The following is a 21,630-nucleotide window of genomic DNA, read 5'->3' on the forward strand; positions in this document are numbered from 1 at the left end:
ACTTACAAGAAAACGTTTGACCTCTGTCATTGCCAACAAAGGGTATATAACACAGTATTGAGATGTAATTTTTTTTATTAATCAAATACTTATTTTCCACCATAATTTGCAAATAAAGTCTTTAAAAATCAGACAATGTGATTTTCTGGATTTCTTTTTCTCATTTTGTCTCTCATAGTTGAGGTATACCTAGGATGAACATTACAGGCCTCTTTCATCTTTTTAAGTGGGAGAACTTGCACAATTGGTTGCTGACTAAATACTTTTTTTCCCCACTGACATGCATATTTACATTTAGTATACATACTCTATGTTGCTCTTATCCTGGATAAAGTGTTTAAGTCATGGATGTTTAAAGTTTAACGTCTTCATATTTGTCTAATATTATAGTTGACTTTTCATATTCAGGAAGTATGACGCGCTGCGCTGTCAGTATGCTTGTCCATGTTTGTGATTGGTCGAAAGCTCCAAATACCACCCCTTTCAGCTGAACGCGCACCCAACTAGATAGGGCAAAGCTGGCTTGAGCGATCGAGTTGATAGCCAGCGTCGTAGGACAGCTTAGCGAGAACGCGTTTGTTTTGGATTATGTAAACCGGGTAACTCAAACATATCCAGGTTAGGTTAAACCGGCTTCGTAGTACAGGCCTCTGGTGTTTGAGCTATTGTTTCTTTAAATATACAACCTACTGTAGAAAGTAAAAATAGTAGCACATTACAACATGTTAAAAAAACACTGTGCATGTAAGATAAGGTGAGATTGCGCTTCTTTTTTTATTTATGTCGATATGGCATTCAAATATATAAGGGACAGTAAACCAAATCTTTCCGAGTAAAACAAAATAAATGTACACATCTTACATTATAACACTAGGCAATAGTACCAACGAAGGGCTACTAATAAAGCTGCTGATACCAATATCTTAAATGGGATTTTTTAGTATCCTTTGCTCGTCCTTACTGGTGCAAGAAGTACATAAATATTTTTGTTATCTAAAAGTAGCAATACAAAATTGTAAAAAGTTCTCCGTTACCAGTAAAAGTCTTGATATGAATTCAAAATCTAAAGTACTTGTTATGCTTAATGCCCCATTTCAGGATCACAAATTTCTTTTGATGAAATTGTGTCTATAACAGCTCGTAAAGTTGCAATTTTTTTCTCCAGGGTGACAGCCCATTTGAATGATGTGAACCAATTGAAGTCTCCAAAAGACAACTGATGAAGAACCCTGGAGTTAAACCGCTATCACCACCCGTAAATGCTGCATTTGAGTGGTGTATTGCAGTCATTCAGGATTTGTCTGAATAAAGAGTCTCATCTTGTATCAAGGTTTGTTCACACCATATGGATTTGTCCCTTTGTCACTCATTATCTGTCACATTTGGTTAATGTTATCTACAGGACCCAAATCACCATTTGAGCCTTTCACGAGGACAAAGTGGTTGTATTATTCATTTACAGATTTAATGTTTTTTTATATTTTGTGTGAAAAAAAAAAAGATTGAAAAAGACAACTTGTTTCTTGTTTTCTTTTATTTAGAACAACACAAATGTTTTAAGCATTGTATCTGAGTGATATAGTACATTTAAAATAAAATTATTTTCAAAACAGTATATTCAAACATTAAATATAGGTGACATGTATGAAGGGCGTCGTCAGCACCGGCTGTGCTTTAAGTCTTTTTTTTCTTAACCACCTTCAGTTTTAATTTTTGTAATAAAAACAATGCAGTTAACTGAAATACTAATTTTTTTAAAAACCACTTTCTATGCATTACAAGTTTGTAGACATTTTCTTTTTGTTCTTGTAGAGTAGCTCATCTTTCCTTTCGGGATTCGTGGAAAAGTGAGCTTTCAGATGTCGTCATTTTCAGTGGGAATATTCATCTCACTCACACTGTGGCCTGGAAACAGAGACTGTGGGCTTGGACATGTTGCAATACAACAAACATGATTTTAAGCATCTTTTAAAGAGTGAAATTGATACAGAAGAGAGGTGCTCCCAAATTTTGACAAAAACGGAAACCATGAAAAATCTGAGGTAAAGGTTGTCTTGGATTCCACACTACATTACTGCATAAAACAAAATAGTGTGTCCGTTTGGAAGTTTATTTCCAAAAAATGAACCATGTAAAAACAACAAAAGGTAACAATATCCAAATAATTAAAAAAATCTTCTGTCCAAACATGTACAATATCTCTCCATCATTGACCAATGATTTACTTTTAGCCAGTATTTCGACTAAAAGAGAAAAGAAAAGTGAAAACATCCAATGTACATACACATAGTCTAGTGAAATCTAAAAAGGTCCCCGTTGGCTTCATGAGGCAGCGTGTTTGGCTGTCAGAGAGCTGTCTTGGTCAGTCTTGAAAGTTGAGGGGTTCCTGGGCAGCGAGGTGACCTCCACCATGCCCAGCCCAGTGTGAGGGACACTAGTGTTCATAATGTGTCTCTGTAAGTGTTTAATCCAGTCCTCCTGCACCGACAAGGGACCCTGGAAGACGAGGTCACAGAACCTGCAGAGATCAAACATTGATAAAAAGATCATTAGATATTACACAGCTTAGATGAACACTGAATTCTGATCTGGTCCTTTTGGAAATTCTGCGGTCAAATCTTTCTCGATAGTAGACTGCTGGTAAGGATAGCAGAATTTTGCTAAGGACGCTCTGTTCAAGGGACAATGTGCCACAGAAAGATGTCCAGACAATTTTACGCCGGTAAACAAACACATTAGTTTCCCGTTTTTGGATATTAATTTTGTATCCATATTGGCTAAACTGTCACCAGTCCAAAAAGAAGAAAAAAGGAACAATAAAAATGGGACTTAGATAGTTACAGAAAACCTTGACCAGTACTGCCGTTATTTCAAGTTGCATTGCTGTCGCCACAGTTCCAGCCGTTGCTTCACTGAAGAATTACTATTTTTTCTTAGCTGAAGCAATACAATAATCTAATACGATCAATAACCTTACAGGATAATGTAAAACCCCTCTTTGGAGTACATTCTTCACAATAATTGTTTTAGAACTGAAAGGTCTCCTATTATACTATTTTTAGGCATATATTATGGGTCTCAGATATAAAAAAATATATAAAAAACATGTCTATGATGTGTTTTGCTCAAAAATACCAAACAGATCATGCATTTTAGACATCCCTCATATCCCTCTGTTTCAGCCCTGTTAGAGAACTGCTGATTCGAGGAGGGGGAGTTAATGCCTGCTCAGAATTCTACGGAGATACATCTAAATGCTCCCGTGATTAAATACCATCATGTTCCAAACCACATCAAAGATTATTTCTGAAACAGTATGGAGCTCAAATGCTTTTGTTCTTGCGAGTTTACCACAAGGTGAGTTAATTTTTTTATTTCCTGCTTTTTAACACATACTGGCCGTTTCTCAATGTCCAGTATACCTGCTGCAGAGCCACTATTTCAAGTATACTACGTCAGAGAGTGGTGCCGAATGCTTGCGAATGTAAACAAAGACCATATTACGTCACACATATTTATGTATAAAAGACATAAAAAAGTGAATTTTGCAGGATAGGTCCCCTTTAAAGAAAATGGCTGGCAACAGAAGCAAACAGACCACAAAAATATTTTGACAGCGGTCCAACCCACTGTTGGATTGCAAACACGATGATGTACGCTATTAAAACATAATATCCAATATTATAAACTATATACAAAAATTACCTGCAGGTGAGTCTGTACATTTCCTCTGGAGTTTGTGGTAAGGGCAGTAGCTTCTTCTTTGAGCCAGGCCTTGAGCGGTACCTCCTTGCTTTACAGTCAAATGCTGGGAGACAGAACAAACTTTATTAATGATCAGCACTAGCCTTGCAAATTCAATACCCAGATTGGATGTGTGGACATCATTAGCTCTATCTTTATTCATCATTAATATTCTGGCTCTGTGTCTCAACAGTATTGGCCAATCCAGTGTCGCTAGGACCAAGAGCCTAGCATATAAGTGTAATTATCTGTGCCTGCAGGAAAAGTAGGCCCTGAAGGCTTTGCCTCAAAAAGGTTGTTCCTCCAATGGATGCACCCATGAAGCTCCACAATTAAAATCATTGCAATATTTTACTTGCTGATGCCATTCTGGATCTTTATCTTGGGGAGGACACAAATAACCACCGGTACACTCATTACAACTATGATGTGGTCCTCACAACCTCTTGTGGTATCCGGCACTACAGACAGTTTTGGCTTCATCTGCTGAGAGTTTGAGTTATCTGTCAGAGATGTCAACTGACATAACAATACAGTGAAGGTGAATAGATTTCATTTGTCAGGTTACATTGAACACATTTCTGCCAGTGGATCCTTGCTCTTTCACTTATTGACATTTGGTGTTAGAGTAAAAAGAAGACTGCTAGCTAGACAATATGGTTAGAAACACTAAAAAAAATTAACATTTTAGAAAATAGTTTTAAGAGGAAGGATTAGGTTTAAACAATAGAAATGATGTGCTTTGCTGAGAAAAAGTTAATGTTAGCATAACTGTTTGTTTAACTAAAATCTCAAAAGGTTATCATTAAAAAAGTTGATCTAATGTAGCATTCTACGATCTCAAATGACTAACTTGTGCTCTAAAAATGGCTGTTCATTATGTCTTCAACTTAAACTGTTGCTGATGGCACTTACCGGTTCCGTCAAGTACGGCATTCCTTTTTCGTTTTGCATATGCCCGCAGGTGATTAGACAAGCTAACACCACTGTGGAAAGTTGCATTGCAATGGACACACATCTTCCTATTGAATTCACCTTTCTCTGTAAAAAGACAAAAAATACAAAGACAAACAAATAAGTTGAAGTATAACATGGTCATGCTGATTTGTTAGATGTATTGAATCTAAATCCAATCATGTAAGGTTCATAAAATGTATAAAATCTGTCCTATCCTATTGTTAAAAACCCTGCATGCATAATTACTGCTATTAAAGTTTTGATACAGAAATAATGAGATTATTTTACATTATTATATGCAGAATGCTCCTCAGTTTTGGCCACAAAATCAGAAGGACTTTTGGCAATGTCATTTTAAGCCTTTATGCTGATGACACCACACTTTAACAACACTTTCAATCATTTGTTTCTCATATATTTGCATTAAACAACTGCAAACTTCATTTGAAATGGGTCAATTTGCATTTGGTTTGCCTCTAACAAGCCATCAAAAGCTAAGACAGGATTCTTTTTCCAATAGCTTATTTCTCTTAAATGTACAAGTGAGGTTATACTTTTAATTAATTGAACTTTACTTGATATTATCATATCAGAGATATTGATATATAAATAGGATTACAGGATTATAGACAATTCTAAATTAATCAAAAAACATCAATGCCCCAGTATATAACCTATTGGTTAGTAATTTAAGGAATTGACTTACCGCATATTGAATTTGGCAGTGAAGATGCAACTCTTGATCCTGGACAGTGCTCACTGTTTGAAGAAAGTAACACGTTTCTTGCCATCTGAAGGGACCCCTTTATTTTGCCGTCCTCCTGACACTTCCTCTTCTTCAGAATTCCTATCAAAGCAGTTGTGCCGGAGAGTGAATTTTTAACATCCAACTTAGTCTCTGGTTGCCCTTGTTCCGATTCTATTCCCGCCAAAGAAAGCGGGGATATCAATGGTGTGGAATCAGTGCAAACGCCGGGGCATCCAATGGGCGGTGGCGTGAAACGGTCAAAACTGGAAAGCTTTGGGGAAGTACCGTATTGAAAATGGTTCCTTTTCTTTCCCACAATTTGGAGGGCCCGCTGGAACTCCTTTTTGTCCCGCATCAACTCGCGGAGTAAACATAACGGGGATTTGTTCTTTGTTGCAAAGCTTTTACCAAGCTTTTTGAGGTGGCCTCTTATGTGGTTGGACTGACCAGTCCTGTTATCAAATGAGTCCCCACATAAAGGACAGGAGTGAATGCTCTTCACAGTCTCAGATTCAGACTCCTGTTGCTGTAACGCTGAAAAAAGATAAAAGAAAAATCAGAAACATAAACATTTTGTAATAAAATTACAAAAAGAAACAGTTTCCAACGTAAAATAGAAAACCAAAGTTTAAACCTAGTTTAAAACTGAGGTTTTACTTTGGTTGGCCAGCTTATTTATTCTATCAGTTGCGAGAACTGAAATCTTGGACGTGCCAAGGTGGCTTAAAGGTTTTCCAATGGGGGAACACAACCAGGCTGATAAAAAACAGTTTTTTTCCAGAATAGTTCAAACCAAAGAAGACTGCCAAATAATGTCTCTAATAATCTTTAATTTCAATGAACAACCAAAGTGTGCACGACTATGCTTACAACGATGCATGCTACTCTGTAAGGTTGTTCCACAAATTCGCAAGATTGACATAAAGTAATAATCGTACTAGTGTTATATAATAAAAAATAGCACCAATGGCCAAAGTCCCAAAAATATAAGCAAAGTTCAAATAGAAGAACATGCAATAAGTGCATAGTTACCTTTTTTCAGTCTCTGGTATGCTGACATCTTCCGTCGAATTCTTGGCCTCCTGTCGTGAGTAACTACTTGCTCAGGAGGAACCACATGGCGTGCATTGTAGCTCAGTCCAACCCTATGAAGATGCCCTCGGACATGATTGGACAATCCAACGCCCGACTCAAAGATTGCAGGACAGTATGGACATTTCTTCCGTTCTGAATCCAACTCTGACAAATCCTCTGTGAAGTCTTCACACAATGGTATTTGGTTGGAGTCTATGGTTTCTTGAAATACTTCTGTTTCAATGCATTCTTCTTTGATTTCAGGGTCAGTCTGCTCTTGCTCTTCAGTTTTTATTTTTTCAAACATCCTTTTAGACGCCTGCAGAGCACCCCTCATTGACATTCTTCTGCTATAGGTATAAATTATGTTTTGCTTTTCTTTCTTTATACCACTGTCAAAAAAGTCAGTATCGGCATCTGAATCGGTAAACTGGAAAATGTCTTTTTTGTCATAGTCTGACAGTTCTTCTTCTTCTTCTTCCTCTTCTTCTTCTTCTTGGTTTATATTCTGTGGAGTTGGCAGAGTTTTTGGTAAGATGAAGCATGAGTCTTGGTCAGAGGTGTTGCGATATGGGGTGGACATCTTCCTTTTGGACGGTGACTTTCTGAGTGTTGACTGATCTCTTTCTGCTGAACTATGACCATTTGGGGATAAAGCTGCATCTTCAACTTTGACTGTCAAGGATCCAGGCAATTGATCAGAGACATCTTTGTCACATTTGGAATCCAGAACCGATGTGCTGCGATTATTGCTTTCCCCCTTCGATTCTGCAATTTTTTTTCCATTTCTTTGTCGGGACAGGAGAACATTAATGGATTTGTCGAGCTTTGATTCCGTTAGTTGAGACTTGAGACCTCTCTTGATCTTGCTATTTTTGAATAAGTCTGAAATATCATTGGACTCAGTCGGTGAACAAGCTCTTTTAGACAAGATCTGTTTTTTTATAGAGATTTTAGATGTAAACTCTGCATCTTCTACAGGAGATTTACTATTAGGTGTGTGCTCCTCCTTCGATTTTTGTGCATTTTCTTCTCTTAAATGTTCTGCTTCGTATTCCTCAAAGGTTTGTTGATGACGTCGCAGAAGGTGATTCCTAAAAACATTTTTGCTAAAAGCTCTATAAGAACAAATGTTACAGGAGTAGATTTCAGAGTCTTCGTTCTGGATCTGATTTCTTACAGTAATAACAGTATGCTGCATAATGTTATGTCTCCTAAGATCAGTTTCACTCATAGTCCTGTAGCTACATTTGTCACATCTAAACTTTCTCTTGTCCTTCTCGTGTGTTTTGGCATGTTGAACAAACTTGTTTGGGCAGTTTGTACCAAATGGGCACTGAGGGCAGAAAAGATTATTTTTATCCTCTTTCTTCTTATCATTCATGCGTTTGATCTCCTTAGCGAGTCTTGCCGTTTTCTCCTTGTGCTTGGACATGTGCTCAATAAGCAAACCACTTTGTTTGAAGGACAGTCCACATTCTCGGCATATAAAAAGCTTTGGCGAAATATTCGGCGCGTCAACGTGACACTTCATGTGACGATGTAAATGATGTTCTTTCTTGAATACAAGCTTACATTTTGAGCACGGGTAGCATAATGGCTTTTCCTCAGAATGAGAATTGATGGTAAGTCTTCCCTTCAATGGTAAAAGCCCATGACCTATACTGTTCTCATTGGAATTTCTGGCAGGTGGATTGTAAAGAATGTCCTTGATGGACTTGACTGTTCCATTAGGATACTTTGTAACTTTACTTGATAGAGATGACTCTGACTGGGGAAGGTTCCTTGACTTTCTGAATTTTCTGAATGGAATGGAATCTACGTGATCTTCAGCATCAGACAATTCCTCAGGTGACTTGTGGCTCAGATTGGGGTAAAGGTCCTCTGAGGGATCCACCATGACAACCATGTCCATTTTCCGTCTCCTTGTCTTTTGGCTGTTGGAAGTAGGGTCTTCATCTTTATGCTCCTCACCAGGGGAATCCCCATGGTTCTCCCACAGAAACTGCATGAACTCTTTGTGAGGGTCCCAATGAAGGTCACTGGCATTACTAAAATCATCCAATGAGTTCTCCGGAGAGTCTTCATCAAAACCCCAAATTCCTGCAGTGTCAATTTCCTGCACCGTTTTTAATGGGGTGATGCTCTTTGTCTCCTCCTTCTCAATAGAGATGCTGTTGAGTTCATGGGCTTCTGTAGCCTGGTGCGAAGGTGGTCCATTTCCCAGGCCACCCGGAGACAGCATATCTGTGTTCGACAAAACATCTAGGACGCTGTTTTGTTTCGAAGAAGGCTTGCCGTAAGAATTGGTGCAAGATGCGGATTCTTGGGCCATTCTCACTGGTTCTTGCAAGAGTGTGAGGGCGTTGATTTCATGATCTGCATCTTTGTCGTCTTCATCAACACCGGTCCGACATGACATTTCAGCTGCCATGACCTGAAAAAATAAAAGTAAAGCCTTCTTAGATATTCCTTAACCAAAAGTAACTACAAAATCCAGTTATCACTGTAGCTTCTCAAAGGTTACATAAAAACCTTCATCACCTTTGGTGGCTTCTCTGGCCCTGCACAATAACAAATAACTGATCTTAGTAGGGTTGTTGCCTTTGAATCTTTTGTACGTATTCTGAAGTTTAAAATGTTCCTCTGTAATGTCCTTGGGAGATTTTGACTTGATAGCTTCAAACTGTTCAAATGTGTGGTGAGGTATTGTGCATTTGTATGAATGTACTGTGTTATTAGGCATTGAGAACAAAAAACACAGACAGCTCTGTGTAAAATCAGCCTTTTGGGGGGTATGAGTAGTTTAGTACCGGTAAACAATAAAATACAAGGAAGTCCAGTTCCAAAAAAATATTAATGCGTTTAATGGCTTATCAAATGCCAAAAGCCTGCAAATAGTTTGTAGTACTCACAGAGAAGATTTTACAACTCTGACATTTTAGAAACCATGTTGTATATTTTTATACGGATTTGGAGGTCAACAGTAAGGGTTTGTGCTAGCAAGAAATCAAATAGAAATGTGGGCTTGCACCCTGCATTGGTAGAGGGACAGGCTCCATTCAAACTAATAAAAGTGCTCTAGTTAATGCGAACATGAAACGACAATAGGCACGTTTTGTTCACTGGAAAGTGAATGTGTTCACAGTAAGTCTCGAAAATAAACTAAAGCTTAATTAATCTAGCAATGCTGGGCTGCTGCGTGAAAATGTGGCCTATAGTTCTGGTAATTTTTTGGGCCTGAATAGATGAGCAGTTTAAAATGTGTTTTACACCAGCCCAGCTTTACACAGTTTAATAGTAAAATAAAATGTGTGTATATTTATTCAAACAGTTTTTGTCATCATTACTATCTGAAAAAGAATGCAAACATTACGTGAAAAAGGGATGTTGATTATTTCTGGAATAAGGTATATTTTTCATAATAAAGCATTAACCAATCACGTTGTACCAAATTGACATAACCAATGGTTTTCCCGGGGGGAAATCAAGTTCACGAGCATTTTGCTTAAAGTTAAGAGCTTGAGCTAAGCTGTTGAAAACTTTTATTGAACCATTGACGCAACGTTTGCTAATTTGTTTTAATGTAAACGATTAAAAAGGAGAATATTTAGCAATTTCTTGTTGTTTATTTGTCCCTCCCTGGTGTGTAAAAGCCTTTAACCTTGATCATTATGAACCTGAAATATTAAAATATGCATTTTTACATTTATTTTGTAATTAATCAAAGTGCCCAATTAAAAAGGGTTTGCTTTGGTCATTGTTTCACCACATCGCATGGCCTAAAATTAACAAATAGCAGTCACCATGTAGTTTATATTGCACTTTAGCGCAAGCAGACACTCACTGCAGAGGAAGTAATCCGGATTTAGTATAAGGGAAAAACAAATAGTCTATAGAAGGAGTCATTTTTTTCTCTCGAGTGTAATGAGCATCGCAGCCACTAGAAACTGCTAGAATGGCAACAAAAAGTTGTTGTTTAAGTTTAAGTTTAAAAAAGAAAATGGGGAAGAAATGGTTGGATAGGGAGAGACGATTAGTTTTTATTTTGCAACTATTTCAAAATAGTAATCCCAGCTAGCTGTTTTTTTGTGTAGCCTATTGTGATAGTAAACCTTAGATTAAAGAAATGGTAAGGTTTTTTTTCACTGTTCACATTTTAGCATCCAAGAGGTCAAGCAGAAAATGGCAGATTTTTCAAAATGTAACATAGTCATAAACTGTAGTTCTTAATACAATCATGAATCAGTGATGGTTAAGATGTTTAATCATCTAGCTAAGATTATAAAACATTTAAAACGTTTAGAATGCTGTGGTGAACAACAGTGAGATTTATGTTTCAAGTCCAATATTGGAATGCTTTATAAAGCTACAATAGGTCGTTTTTGAATTGATTAGAATGAGTCTGTTTGATGTAAAAAGTAAACCATTTAGTTATTTGCATTGTCATCAGAGTTAGATTATTTACTCAACCAGCAATCATTGATTACAATATCAATATATCTAATTAAAATATACTTGACACTTGCTCTGATGATTAATCGTTGCCATTTATAATGCTACAAGGTCGTGGTAGTGAGAGGTCTTGCATTTGAAGGGCAATAAAAGTGTCATACCAAGTGAATGCTCCTGTGTGAGATTTGTTTCTAACAACACAGCAGCACTGAAAATGCAAAGAGATGGACCTCGGAAATGGCTTATAATAAGCGGTTGTGGATATTGTACAGAGCTAAAACTTTCAACACAGTAGTTCAGTTATATGCCAACCTACAATAGTTGGAGTATGTTTCCAATGCTATCTTAATAGAGGGCAAATTGTATCATTTATACCAAGTCCCATAAGGGTATCGTTGCATTTATTTGACGTTTATATCACGCTATGTTGTTGGATGCTGCTTATGGGAGCTGCAGACCATTCCATTAAGGCTGTTCCACACCAAAACCTATTCTTCAAGCTAAACTATAGCTATTGACAACCGTTTCACGCTATTTACGCAACAGACATGAATAACATGACGAAAAACAAACAAACGTTACCTCCGAGCGGTGCAGATGCAGACAGGGCGCAATTTAAACGATGCATTGAATAATTTCTTACTTTCGTCTTCCATCTATTTCACAGTCGCCATTTTCCGTGGTGGTCTGGTGTGGGACAGATCATTTATTTTGTAAGGGTAACCATACATACAGTTGTCTCCACAGTAACAAAACAAATACATGCTTCACATATTGCGTTAGTAGTGGAACTATTTTATAAAATAGTAATAGTAAGGAAGTTATGCAAGTTATGGTCTTGTATATTTTCGTCATGTAATGTTACGAGTCGGCGCTATGTCCCCCCGAAAGATTTGTAATGGTTCAGTCCAGATAGGAGGAATAAAAAACCTGAGTTAATGCCCATCTCCTTTGAGTATCAGATTTTGTTGTAGGTGACGGCGGTGTAATCGTCGTTGTAATTGATAAAATGAATTGAAATCTCACTTAATAATAGTTTTTTGTTTTTTTTAAAGAACATATTTTTGTTTGCTATGTGAACTTGTCCTTCACACACAGACAATACTTGTTTGCCAACACAGGAGAGATGTTACACTATCCCCCAATGGTTGTATTCTTATCACCGGTCTTTGTTGCTTTCGCGGCCGGTTAAGTTATTCACAGTGACGTGTGTTTTAAACTGAAAATACACCTTCAACATAGAAAAAAATTAATTTCAAAGTAGCATTTGTTCTAGTTTGGCAACTTATATTTTAATGAGAACAACAAGCTACAGCTGATATTTTTTATTTTAAAAAACAGCATTGTTTATATTAATATACTACTTAATATTGTTGTTATTGAACGCAACATGGTATTCGGCGCTGTCTAAAATGTCAAATGTGGCAAGTGAGGTCAATGTTTAACAACTGATTTGTAATGTCCCTGGAATACATTTAAACATTGACACAGGTAAGTTCACTGCTAGAAAATAGTACAGATAACTTTCATATAGGTAATTAGTTAAACTGATAGCCTTTGTTTAAATGTCTTCATATTTTAATATTGCTAGCTGGTTGTTCAGTAGCTAAGGCCTTAGCTTAAGCTAGCAAAGCCACATTTGTTTCACTCTTTTAGCCTGAAAATGTAGTTACTTAATATTTAAACTGAGATACTAACTACATTAGTCATAATGGAATGTACATTGTTCATATGTCTTGGTTCAGCAGGTGGTTTTCTTATATAGCATTCAGGTATGTCAGATGTTAGTGGAGTAGAAGTACAAAGTAACATAAAATGGAAATGCTCAACTAAAGTACAAGTACCTCAAAATTGTAATACAGTACAAAAGTACAGTATTTGAGTAAATGTACTTAGTTACTTACCACCTCGGTATTTGTAAGTAGCTATACTAAATGCTTAAGTTCACATTAAATCAGCAGTAAGATTGCTTACAGTATTTTTATGAAAGCCATACATTTATTAATACTCTTTTGTGTGTCGAAACATATCATGTATAAACTCATTTGGAAAATTAATTTAAATATTAGAAGAGCGCTTTGTTGTGTTAATTCAGACAACTACAAACGTTTAAAAGCCTCAAAGGTTGCAGCAACTATGGTGTTTTCCTCTCATTCGACCTTTAAATAAATCTCAGCCACAGAAGTAATATTGTAAAGAAATAGCTTCTCATTTATTGCTTTGGTATTGCATCTATAAAAGTATGTTTGGTTTGTTTCCTTGTTCAACCATATATCACCATTTACCCATAGTGATTGATTGGCATTGCCCAGCTTTGCGTTCACATGTGTGCAGGCCTCTGGGACCTGATGAGATGTTGGACTCCGATGACTGCACCTTGTCCCTGGACAATCTGTTTTTTGAGAAACCCATTGTCCACAAAGTGTGAGTACAAATAGATGCCCCATTTTATCAGCATCTTTCCTCTCACAGCTGAAGCATTTTTCTTCTTTCTGGATTGTATTTGACAGAAAGCCACTGCACCAGGAGGTCAGCCCATGGCACCTGGACATGCCTCCGTCTCTTTCTCAGGTCCCAGCCACTCAGGATATGCAGAAGGAGGCAGAGTCTCTCTCTTCTCTATACAGTATGTTGTGCTCTGGATTAGAGTGAATTCCTTTTCACTTGACTTGAGTAAACTGCGCAGTATCTGGTCTACTAAATTTAACTGTATGACTCACTGATGCAAAAGCTTAAAAAGGCTTGATAGCTTTCCCAATTTTCCATGGTTTGCATAAACAAACCGGGTTCTGGGTCTTATGATATATTCTCATAATCGTATGTGTAACTGAGCTACAAAACAGAGCTAGCCAGCTAACCAATCAGAGCAGACTGGGCTCTGGTTTCAGACAGAGGGTGAAAAGAGGTGCTGCAGCACAGGCAGTATGAGGAAAATAAAGAGCTTTTTGAACATTAAAGCATGGAGACATGTCACAGTAGAGGCACTAAATACAAAGATGAACCTGAACAATGAGCATAATACATCCTCATTAAAGATGTCACCAAATGATATCTACCTCCTACTTTGTAACAGTATATATAACTATGTTTTCCTTCTTTAAAATGACTCAGGTTTCCCACAAATACCCAAGCCTTCTTTTAAAGGATCAGCTGGCTTCAAGGCTTTACCAGCAAAAATCAACAGTCCATACAATTATAACATTGATGAGAAAGAGAAGGATCAAACTCAGGATGGCAGAAATATCAGCACCAGAAGTGATGGCCTTTGGGGAGGTGAAGGCTTCTGGGATTATTCTCAGGATGTCTGCCATAGCGCCAGAAGTGGGGATGAAACCCCGCAGGAGCCTGGTCATGCAGCCATAAGCAGGAGGTGTTTGTCTCTTGACGGCAGCAAAAGTCCACCTCTACGGAGAAGGCAAGTGTCAGTTATCAAGACTATATTGTTTATGGATAGTCTCCCTTTTGTACATATTTTTGAAAGATGTGATGAAATCTGCACCTGGAGGCAGTAAAGGTTTATTATTCAAATTTTTTAACTGCCAATTATTTATACATGGCCTTGAGGCTGTAAGAAAGCAGGCCAAAAAGGATTTTGCGTCTTGGAGGCAGATGCAAAACATACATTTAATAAATGCTTAAATTAGCATGATTTCATATAATTAACTTTAATCAAATATACTTTAGGGAGAATCAAGTTGTTTTGCCAGACACGTTTAAACATACAAGGAATTTTCTTTCGTGCATAAGAAAATAAGTTGTAAGAGAAGGTCAAAAATATAACGAAACGAAAAAAAAGACAATACTTTACACCAAATGTAAATATAAAAAAATATATATAAAAAAATGTAGTACAATGAATAAATGACAATATGTGACAAACTGAAAAATAGTTCTAAACATTTTCAATAAAAGCAATGCATCCATTTTTGCTTTTTCTGAAGTGGGGACACTTTGAATCCCTTAAATGGTTGAAACCCATGATATGCTTAGTGAAAATGAATGTAAAGCACATCATGAAGAGATTCGCTTTTTCAAATCAGTGGACAATTCTTAAAGATAATGAAAAGATGCTAAATTGTCCCCCATAAACTCCAACGCAGCCTCAAAACTGGCAGTGCTCTCATTCTTCCTCCCTCTATCAATTCTTCATTCCCTCGCAAAACAGCTTGTTCAAGGTCCAGGTGTGGAACAGCGGAGGTGACTCGTCAAACAAACATGACCTCGGAAACAGCGGCAGCCAGACATCATCCAGACCTCAAACTTTTCTCAGGCCGGTTACCATGACGACAGCGCCTCTTCCTCCTCTTCATCTGCCAGGGGCGACAGTTAGGCAGGCGGCTCCTCCTTTCTCCCCAAACACCCACTTCCCTCCCCCTCCTCTGGTTTTCTCTGCAGTGAGCGGCCGCCCCCCGCAGCAGGCGGCACACGCTGAGGCGCAGGACAAGGGCACAAAGAGAGCCTTCGTTCCTCCCATGATGCCTCAGCCGCTTCACATACAAGGTGCAAACGCTGCGCCAACACAGTCAAAGACACTGTGTTCCTTACTGGTTCACCAACAATCACGTGTACATTTTCTGTAAAGTGCTGCAGCTAATGAGCATGCCCAGGTCGAGCCGCGGCAGCAGCTGCCACATTGTGTTTGTGTGTGATGAGGTGAAATGAGGTGAACTCCCCTCAGTGACCGCTCCATTGTAATGCAACATACTAGGCACTAGGTGGTGGGTTGAAAAACAGTAGAAGCTGTACAGAGTAACAGTAGTGCCTTTGTAAACACATACACTATCCAGCGTGTTTCCTTTTATTTTCAGTAATATCATATTATTTATTTATGGACCATAGACACATTTTAACTAAGTACATTTACTCAAGTACAGTACTTAAGTAACATTTTGAGGTACGTACTTGTACTTAACTGGAGTATTTCAATGTTTTGATACTTTGTATTTCCACCCCACTACAATTCAGAGGTAAATCATGTACTTTTACTCCACTACATGTATTGAATACATTTAGTTACTTCACAGATCTGGATGAATGAAGTGAAATATAATCAAGTGTTAAATCAGACTTTAGTTCCACCTGGAGTAAATTCACAAGCTACCCTGCAGTATACAAAGTCATTCAAACTAGCACTTTCATGATCAATCATTATAAAACATATCATATATATTATTCTGAACGGACCAATCTGCACAATGACTACTTTTACTTTTGGTACTTTGAGTATATTTTGATGCCAATACTTTTGTACTTTTACTTGAGTAACGTTTTGATTACAGGGCTTATAGTATTCCTGGTAGTTCTAATTTTACTTAATTACAAGATCTGAGTACTTCTTCCACCTCTGGACATGTTGACTGCAGGGGATGGGGATTAAACCGCTGACCCTCTGATTGGTAGATGCCCATTTTCCCCCTGAGCCACAGCAGCCCCATATTTGCATAAAAACACAGGAATAGTTGACATAAAAATATATTAAATGAACCACTAAGATAAGTAAGAAAAGACTAATTACTAAACAATTTCTGTCATTAAAAAGTACAAAAAAGATTTCTGCAGTTTTACTCAAGATTCACCAGAAAAAAAAAACTATCCATTTTAAACCCTGCAAAAATGTTAACATTTCCTATTTCCATCTTGACGGAATTAGCTAAATCTGTGAGATTTGACTGAAAAATAACGTGTGTAATGTTTTGTATTTTAGGGTCCTCTGGGTCTGGAGTTTTGAGACCAGTTTCTGAAATCCGTATCCTTTTTGTGGTTGGCAAAACAATATCAAATTGTTAAACTGTACTTGAATGCTTCTCCAATTTTGCAAGAAATGTGTTTTGAATCTCTCAATTTTCTGAACCATGCTAACACAGCAGCAAAGTTCAGATCCGTCTTCAAAGAGTTCCCCTTTTTCAACTACGTTCAGTCCAAAGCATTAGATGATGTAAGCATTATTTGAAAACCTCTATAAACACTAATCTGAGGATTATGAATAACATAACATGTATTTCTTGTCTGCTGTGTTCACAGGTTCTTTACACGGGTAACAACTTTGTGGCATGTGCCCCTACTGGATCTGGCAAAACGGTTCTGTTTGAGCTGGCCATCATCCGTCTGTTAATGGAGACCTCAGAGCCCTGGAATAACGTCAAAGCTGTCTATAGTGAGGATAATATTGTGTAAACCCTTTAAATACATCATCAAAGCTCAAGTCAGAGTAAATTTGGCCTAGAGTAAGGATTTATTGTCACAATATTTTTTGTTTCCAGCCTTAGAATTGGAAGAAACAATTTCCGACTAAGAAAGTTTGGAAGAATTCCTGAAAAAGTGTTATATTTTCCTAACTCCAAAGAATATAGAACTTGGTATATGTACTGTATATGTTTGTCTTACTTTATAACTGATTGAAAATATAAAACACAGATTTACTTTCCTATTCTATATAAACGTTGCCAATATGAACAAAGCATCTGTGTCAAAATTCTAGCATGTGGAAGAAATCCTATACTATGAAATACAGCCTTAAAGGTCCCATGTCATGGCCATTTCTACTGATCATAATTCCATTGTTGAGGTCTACTAGAATAGATTTGTATTGTGCAATTTTCCAAACTCACATTGGTTTCTCATACAGCATCTCTGTATAGTATGTGTATTCACTCTCTGTCCTAAACGGCTTGTTGGAGCTCCTGTTGTGACTGCAGACCGTCTACATGCAGAAAAACCTTCATAACACACAAGGTACGGGTATTAACCGGAAAACCATGACATGGGACCTTTAACAAAGTTAGTGAAGATCAACAGTGTTTCAACCCACACTCCTGATTAAATCATTCACTGGGGCTTTGAACATTTTTCTTCTGATTTGCTTTACTTTGAGTGTTTTGATTTTGGATTCAGTTCTAGATGTATGTGTTTCTGAGGAGCAGAGAAGTGTTTTGTAATAACACTCCCTGTGTGTTCTTGTCAGTGGCCCCCATCAAAGCGCTGTGCAGTCAGTGCTTTGAGAGCTGGAAGAAGAAGTTTGGGCCTCTGGGGCTGAATTGTAAGGAGCTGACGGGCGACACGGAGATCGATGACTTCTTCGAGATCCAAGACTCCCACATCATCCTGACCACGCCTGTGTGTGACACTACACTGCGTCCTAATTTAACAAATGCAACAATAAAATGTGATAAGAACTTACTTTTGAGTATTTCATGTTCTATTTCACTTTATTTTGACAGGAAAAGTGGGACAGCATGACCAGAAAATGGAAGGACAACTGCTTGCTGCAGCTGGTCAGGCTCTTCCTTATCGATGAGGTCAGATACTTTGTTTGCAGAGCCTGCAGCATCCAATAATGTTATACAGGGTTCCTTTAAAAGTCTTAAAAGGCTTTGAATTCATAAATGTATCATAAGGCATTAACTGCTATTGGAATAATATCAATATTTCTAAAGTCTTAGAGTAAGAGAATCCTTAATTAGTTCACCTGCAGTGTTACAGCAACAAAGGGTCTCGTACAACAAGAGGGATAAATAAATAACAAATAATATACAAAATGAAAATTTGAAAGTAGATATTTCAATTGCCATTATTATATAGTAATACTATAATGAAAAGCTTAGACATCGTCAGTCAAATCTTCAAATAATTGTTAATATCTATGTTTTAAATCTTCTTACTAATCTCTGGAGGAACCCTGTAATAGCTTTTCCAAAAATGCAATAACACCTGAACATGTTGATATATTTAAACCTGACCTGATCAAAAATCTCATTAAATGTCCTGAATGATATTGGAACAATGTGTTTACCAATCATTTAATATCTAATTTGTTCTCATAGATAATGTACCTTCAGATGGCTCTATTTTCAAAACTCATGATGTTATTAATGTTTTAGAAATGTGACTGTACCGTTCTTAACACAAACTGATGCTAGCTTTGCCTTATTAGAAAATAAATTAACAGGGGGATAAAAGGTGCCCAAAATGTTACTTTAAAAAGAAAAATCCCTTATGGCAATTTAATAAAAGCAAATGTTCTTCTTATGTCCAACCTAAGATCATTTCTAGTCTAATGGACCATCCTTTAACAACGAGCAATCAGCATGGCTATGGGCGGGTTCATTTTCTATTTCCAGGGATTTGACTTTTATCTCTTCCTGATAACAATGCAGCTGTTGTGAATTCCAAATTCTACGTAAAGCCTCAAGCTTACATTTCTAAACAAGAACATTCCAGTGGACATTTTCACACATACATTATAAAATTATCCTTCAAAATGATGACATCAGTTCTGAAAAAAGACCCACCTGGCAGGTATCACAATCTTTCAGGATTACATTTTGGTCACATCATGACATTATTGGGTCACTTTTATTTAGACTTCCAGTATATGATTACATCAGGCACTTATTTCCTGCACAGAGTTGGATGCTCACTGTGCACCAGAAGATTCACTGTCTACAGTGTGTTTTATTATGCCGCAGTGTGTGATGCCACATAATTACCCTCTGCCCTCAGCACTTCATTTCACTTGAGGTTAGTCATTAAAATGATAGTACATCATGTCCTGGGACTGTGTATTATGAGAATGCATAGGACCTGAAATACACCTTCTGATGTTAATAATGGAATACTGTGCTAAAATATAGCTTTATTTGATTCGACCTACATACCGACATCCCTGTGTTGAGCCTTTAAGGTAGGGGTGTCAAACTCAAGGCCCGTGGGCCATATCCGGCCCGTGACTTCATTTTCTGTGGCCCCACAAGATCTTGCAAAGAATATAATATGTTTATTATACGGTTACAATCCGATTTACAGAAGCACGTTCCCCATAAACTACATCTCCAACAATCCATCTCAAATTTGACTTTTTTCTCAGAATTTGACTTTTAAATGTAATTTCTTTTTCAAAATGTTTTTTTTTTTTTTTGTGACATTCTCACTGAAGATACTTGCAATTATTTGCTCTAGACTTCTGCTTTCAGATGTAGTTAATTATGAAGTTATTACCTTATCCAATAATAATCCAATGAAGAAGCAATAATGTAATATAATACATTATTTGATATATATTTAAATATGTATTTATGTATTTTTATATAGTCTTAAAGTTACAACCGGCCCTTTGAGTGCAACCATAATGTTAATGTGGCCCGTGATGAAATTGAGTTTGACACCCCTACTTTAAGGGGTCTTCCTAAGCCACCTGTGTAACGGCACGTTATTCCTCCAGGTGCATGTGGTGAAGGATGAGACCCGCGGTGCCACGCTGGAGGTAGTGGTGAGCAGGATGAAGGCGGTGCATGCCTACAGAACAGCACAGAATACAGAGACAGGCCTCTCCATGAGGTTTGTGGCGGTATCAGCCACCATCCCCAACGTCTCGGATGTAAGTGGCTGAGAAATGTATTTATGGCAAAAATAATTCAGCAGCAGGCAGCTTTCAAAGTGACATCAAATCTCTCATAATGACCAGGGTGTGATAGTAACCAGGATGCCAGGTTTCAATTAGCACATTTTTTTTAGAAATAGGCAACCAATTCTTTATCTTTGCCTTTTAACATATAAAAAAAATATATATATTAAAATATATTTTGCATTTCTGATCTTAAATATTGCTCTTACAATCAGGACCAGACAACTTGGCATGTGCGTTCGTGTGTCAACATCACAAAGGAATGTGCAAATTGATTCAAATGACAAAGAACCAGATAAACCCAAAAATTAAAAACCAAAATGATATCTTGAAGTTTTGGGAGGCAAAGTATCCCGACATCTTTGACATGACGTTTTTTTGGGTTACCGTAATGAAGATTTAATTATTTGATGTCACTTTTTTATTATTAAAATGACATAAATGCAAAGTATCTTGATATATAAATTGACTAGAAATGGCAACAATATTTTCAGTTTTGCCAACCAAGTGTTGATGCAATGCAACCACTTTTTAAAAGATATTGTTGAGTCCTGATGGTATACTTGACATAAGTAAGATTCGCATCTTAAGCAAGAATAAAAAAAAGTAGCAACTCAAAACTAAGTATCAACAGTTAAGAAAGGCGCATCTCTGAAGTACTGTACTTTAATTGATGGAAACAATTGTGTGTCTTTACTGTATTCCCATTGTAAATCAGCTGCTCTGCTCATTGTTTTGGCTCTAATGTTGTGTTGATAGATCGCAGACTGGTTGTCGGATGAGAGCGGTCCGGCCACATATCTGGAAATGGATGAGAGCCACCGTCCAGTGAAGCTGAGGAAGGTGGTGCTGGGATTCCCCTCCAGTCCCAACCAATCAGAGTTCAAGTTCGACCTGTCGCTCAACTACAAGATGGCCAACATCATACAGACGTACTCTGACCAGAAACCCACACTCGTGGTGGGAAAATCAAGCCAAATATTGTTTTTATTGGATAATATTATAATGTTATTATTGAAAATGGTGTAATTATATTTCTTCATAATCTAATAATGATGGTATTCTGTAGTTTTGCTCTACAAGGAAAGGAGTCCAGCAGGCAGCTGCAGTTCTGGCCAAGGATGCTCGGTTCATTATGAGCATTGAGCACAAGCAGAGGTACGTTTCTGACTTATCTATGACATGTTTTCATCTATTCATCAAACATTTGAGTTCAGTTTAATATAAAGCTTTAGCTGAAGTTGCTTGACTT

At 37.3% G+C, this 21,630-nt stretch overlaps 3 protein-coding genes across 4 annotated transcripts in view; 2 read left to right on the top strand and 1 right to left on the bottom strand.

Annotated features, from left to right (window-relative positions):
- Nucleotides 1-1,515, top strand: part of znf326 (zinc finger protein 326) — a 25,786-nt gene extending 24,271 nt beyond the window's left edge. Inside the window, exon 8 of the mRNA XM_010768443.1 lies at nucleotides 1,166-1,515. Within this exon, the coding sequence (XP_010766745.1) occupies nucleotides 1,166-1,186 (21 nt within the window). The 3' untranslated portion in view covers nucleotides 1,187-1,515. The remainder of the gene's footprint in view (nucleotides 1-1,165) is intronic.
- A 19-nt stretch (nucleotides 1,516-1,534) lies between these two features.
- Nucleotides 1,535-11,682, bottom strand: znf644a (zinc finger protein 644a). 2 transcript variants are annotated; one of them, XM_010768460.1, is made up of 6 exons: nucleotides 11,622-11,682; nucleotides 6,482-8,960; nucleotides 5,408-5,983; nucleotides 4,660-4,785; nucleotides 3,706-3,808; nucleotides 1,535-2,518 (listed from the first exon to the last, which is right to left on the bottom strand). In XM_010768460.1, exons 2-6 carry the CDS (start codon nucleotides 8,955-8,957, stop codon nucleotides 2,323-2,325), a joined length of 3,477 nt encoding a protein of 1,158 aa, XP_010766762.1. In that variant the 5' UTR covers nucleotides 8,958-8,960; nucleotides 11,622-11,682; the 3' UTR covers nucleotides 1,535-2,322. The 2 variants fall into 2 exon arrangements, with proteins under 2 accessions (XP_010766762.1, XP_010766755.1); XM_010768453.1 differs by having other exon boundaries at nucleotides 11,561-11,667.
- Nucleotides 11,683-12,382: 700 nt separating this feature from the next.
- hfm1 (helicase for meiosis 1) overlaps nucleotides 12,383-21,630 on the top strand; it is a 149,439-nt gene continuing 140,191 nt past the window's right edge. The window contains exons 1-13 of the mRNA XM_010776741.1: nucleotides 12,383-12,469; nucleotides 13,313-13,402; nucleotides 13,489-13,604; nucleotides 14,090-14,393; nucleotides 15,144-15,478; nucleotides 16,683-16,724; nucleotides 16,843-16,913; nucleotides 17,000-17,132; nucleotides 17,940-18,091; nucleotides 18,196-18,273; nucleotides 20,196-20,351; nucleotides 21,138-21,338; nucleotides 21,448-21,536. Coding sequence (XP_010775043.1) covers nucleotides 13,332-13,402; nucleotides 13,489-13,604; nucleotides 14,090-14,393; nucleotides 15,144-15,478; nucleotides 16,683-16,724; nucleotides 16,843-16,913; nucleotides 17,000-17,132; nucleotides 17,940-18,091; nucleotides 18,196-18,273; nucleotides 20,196-20,351; nucleotides 21,138-21,338; nucleotides 21,448-21,536 — 1,748 coding nt within the window. The 5' untranslated portion in view covers nucleotides 12,383-12,469; nucleotides 13,313-13,331. The remainder of the gene's footprint in view (nucleotides 12,470-13,312; nucleotides 13,403-13,488; nucleotides 13,605-14,089; nucleotides 14,394-15,143; nucleotides 15,479-16,682; nucleotides 16,725-16,842; nucleotides 16,914-16,999; nucleotides 17,133-17,939; nucleotides 18,092-18,195; nucleotides 18,274-20,195; nucleotides 20,352-21,137; nucleotides 21,339-21,447; nucleotides 21,537-21,630) is intronic.

Source organism: Notothenia coriiceps, unplaced genomic scaffold, assembly GCF_000735185.1.
Source record: "Notothenia coriiceps isolate Sejong01 unplaced genomic scaffold, NC01 NC01_scaffold00000339, whole genome shotgun sequence".
In the NCBI taxonomy this organism is placed as follows: domain Eukaryota; kingdom Metazoa; phylum Chordata; class Actinopteri; order Perciformes; family Nototheniidae; genus Notothenia; species Notothenia coriiceps.

Coding starts and splice junctions, on each gene's coding strand:
- znf644a (XM_010768460.1), bottom strand. CDS start 8,957: ATGGCAGCTGAAATGTCATGTCGGACCGGTGTTGATGAAGACGACAAA. Junction 4,786..5,407: donor ACTGCCAAATTCAATATGCG/GTAAGTCAATTC, acceptor GTCTTTTTACAG/AGAAAGGTGAATTCAATAGG. Junction 3,809..4,659: donor TGCCGTACTTGACGGAACCG/GTAAGTGCCATC, acceptor TCTGTCTCCCAG/CATTTGACTGTAAAGCAAGG.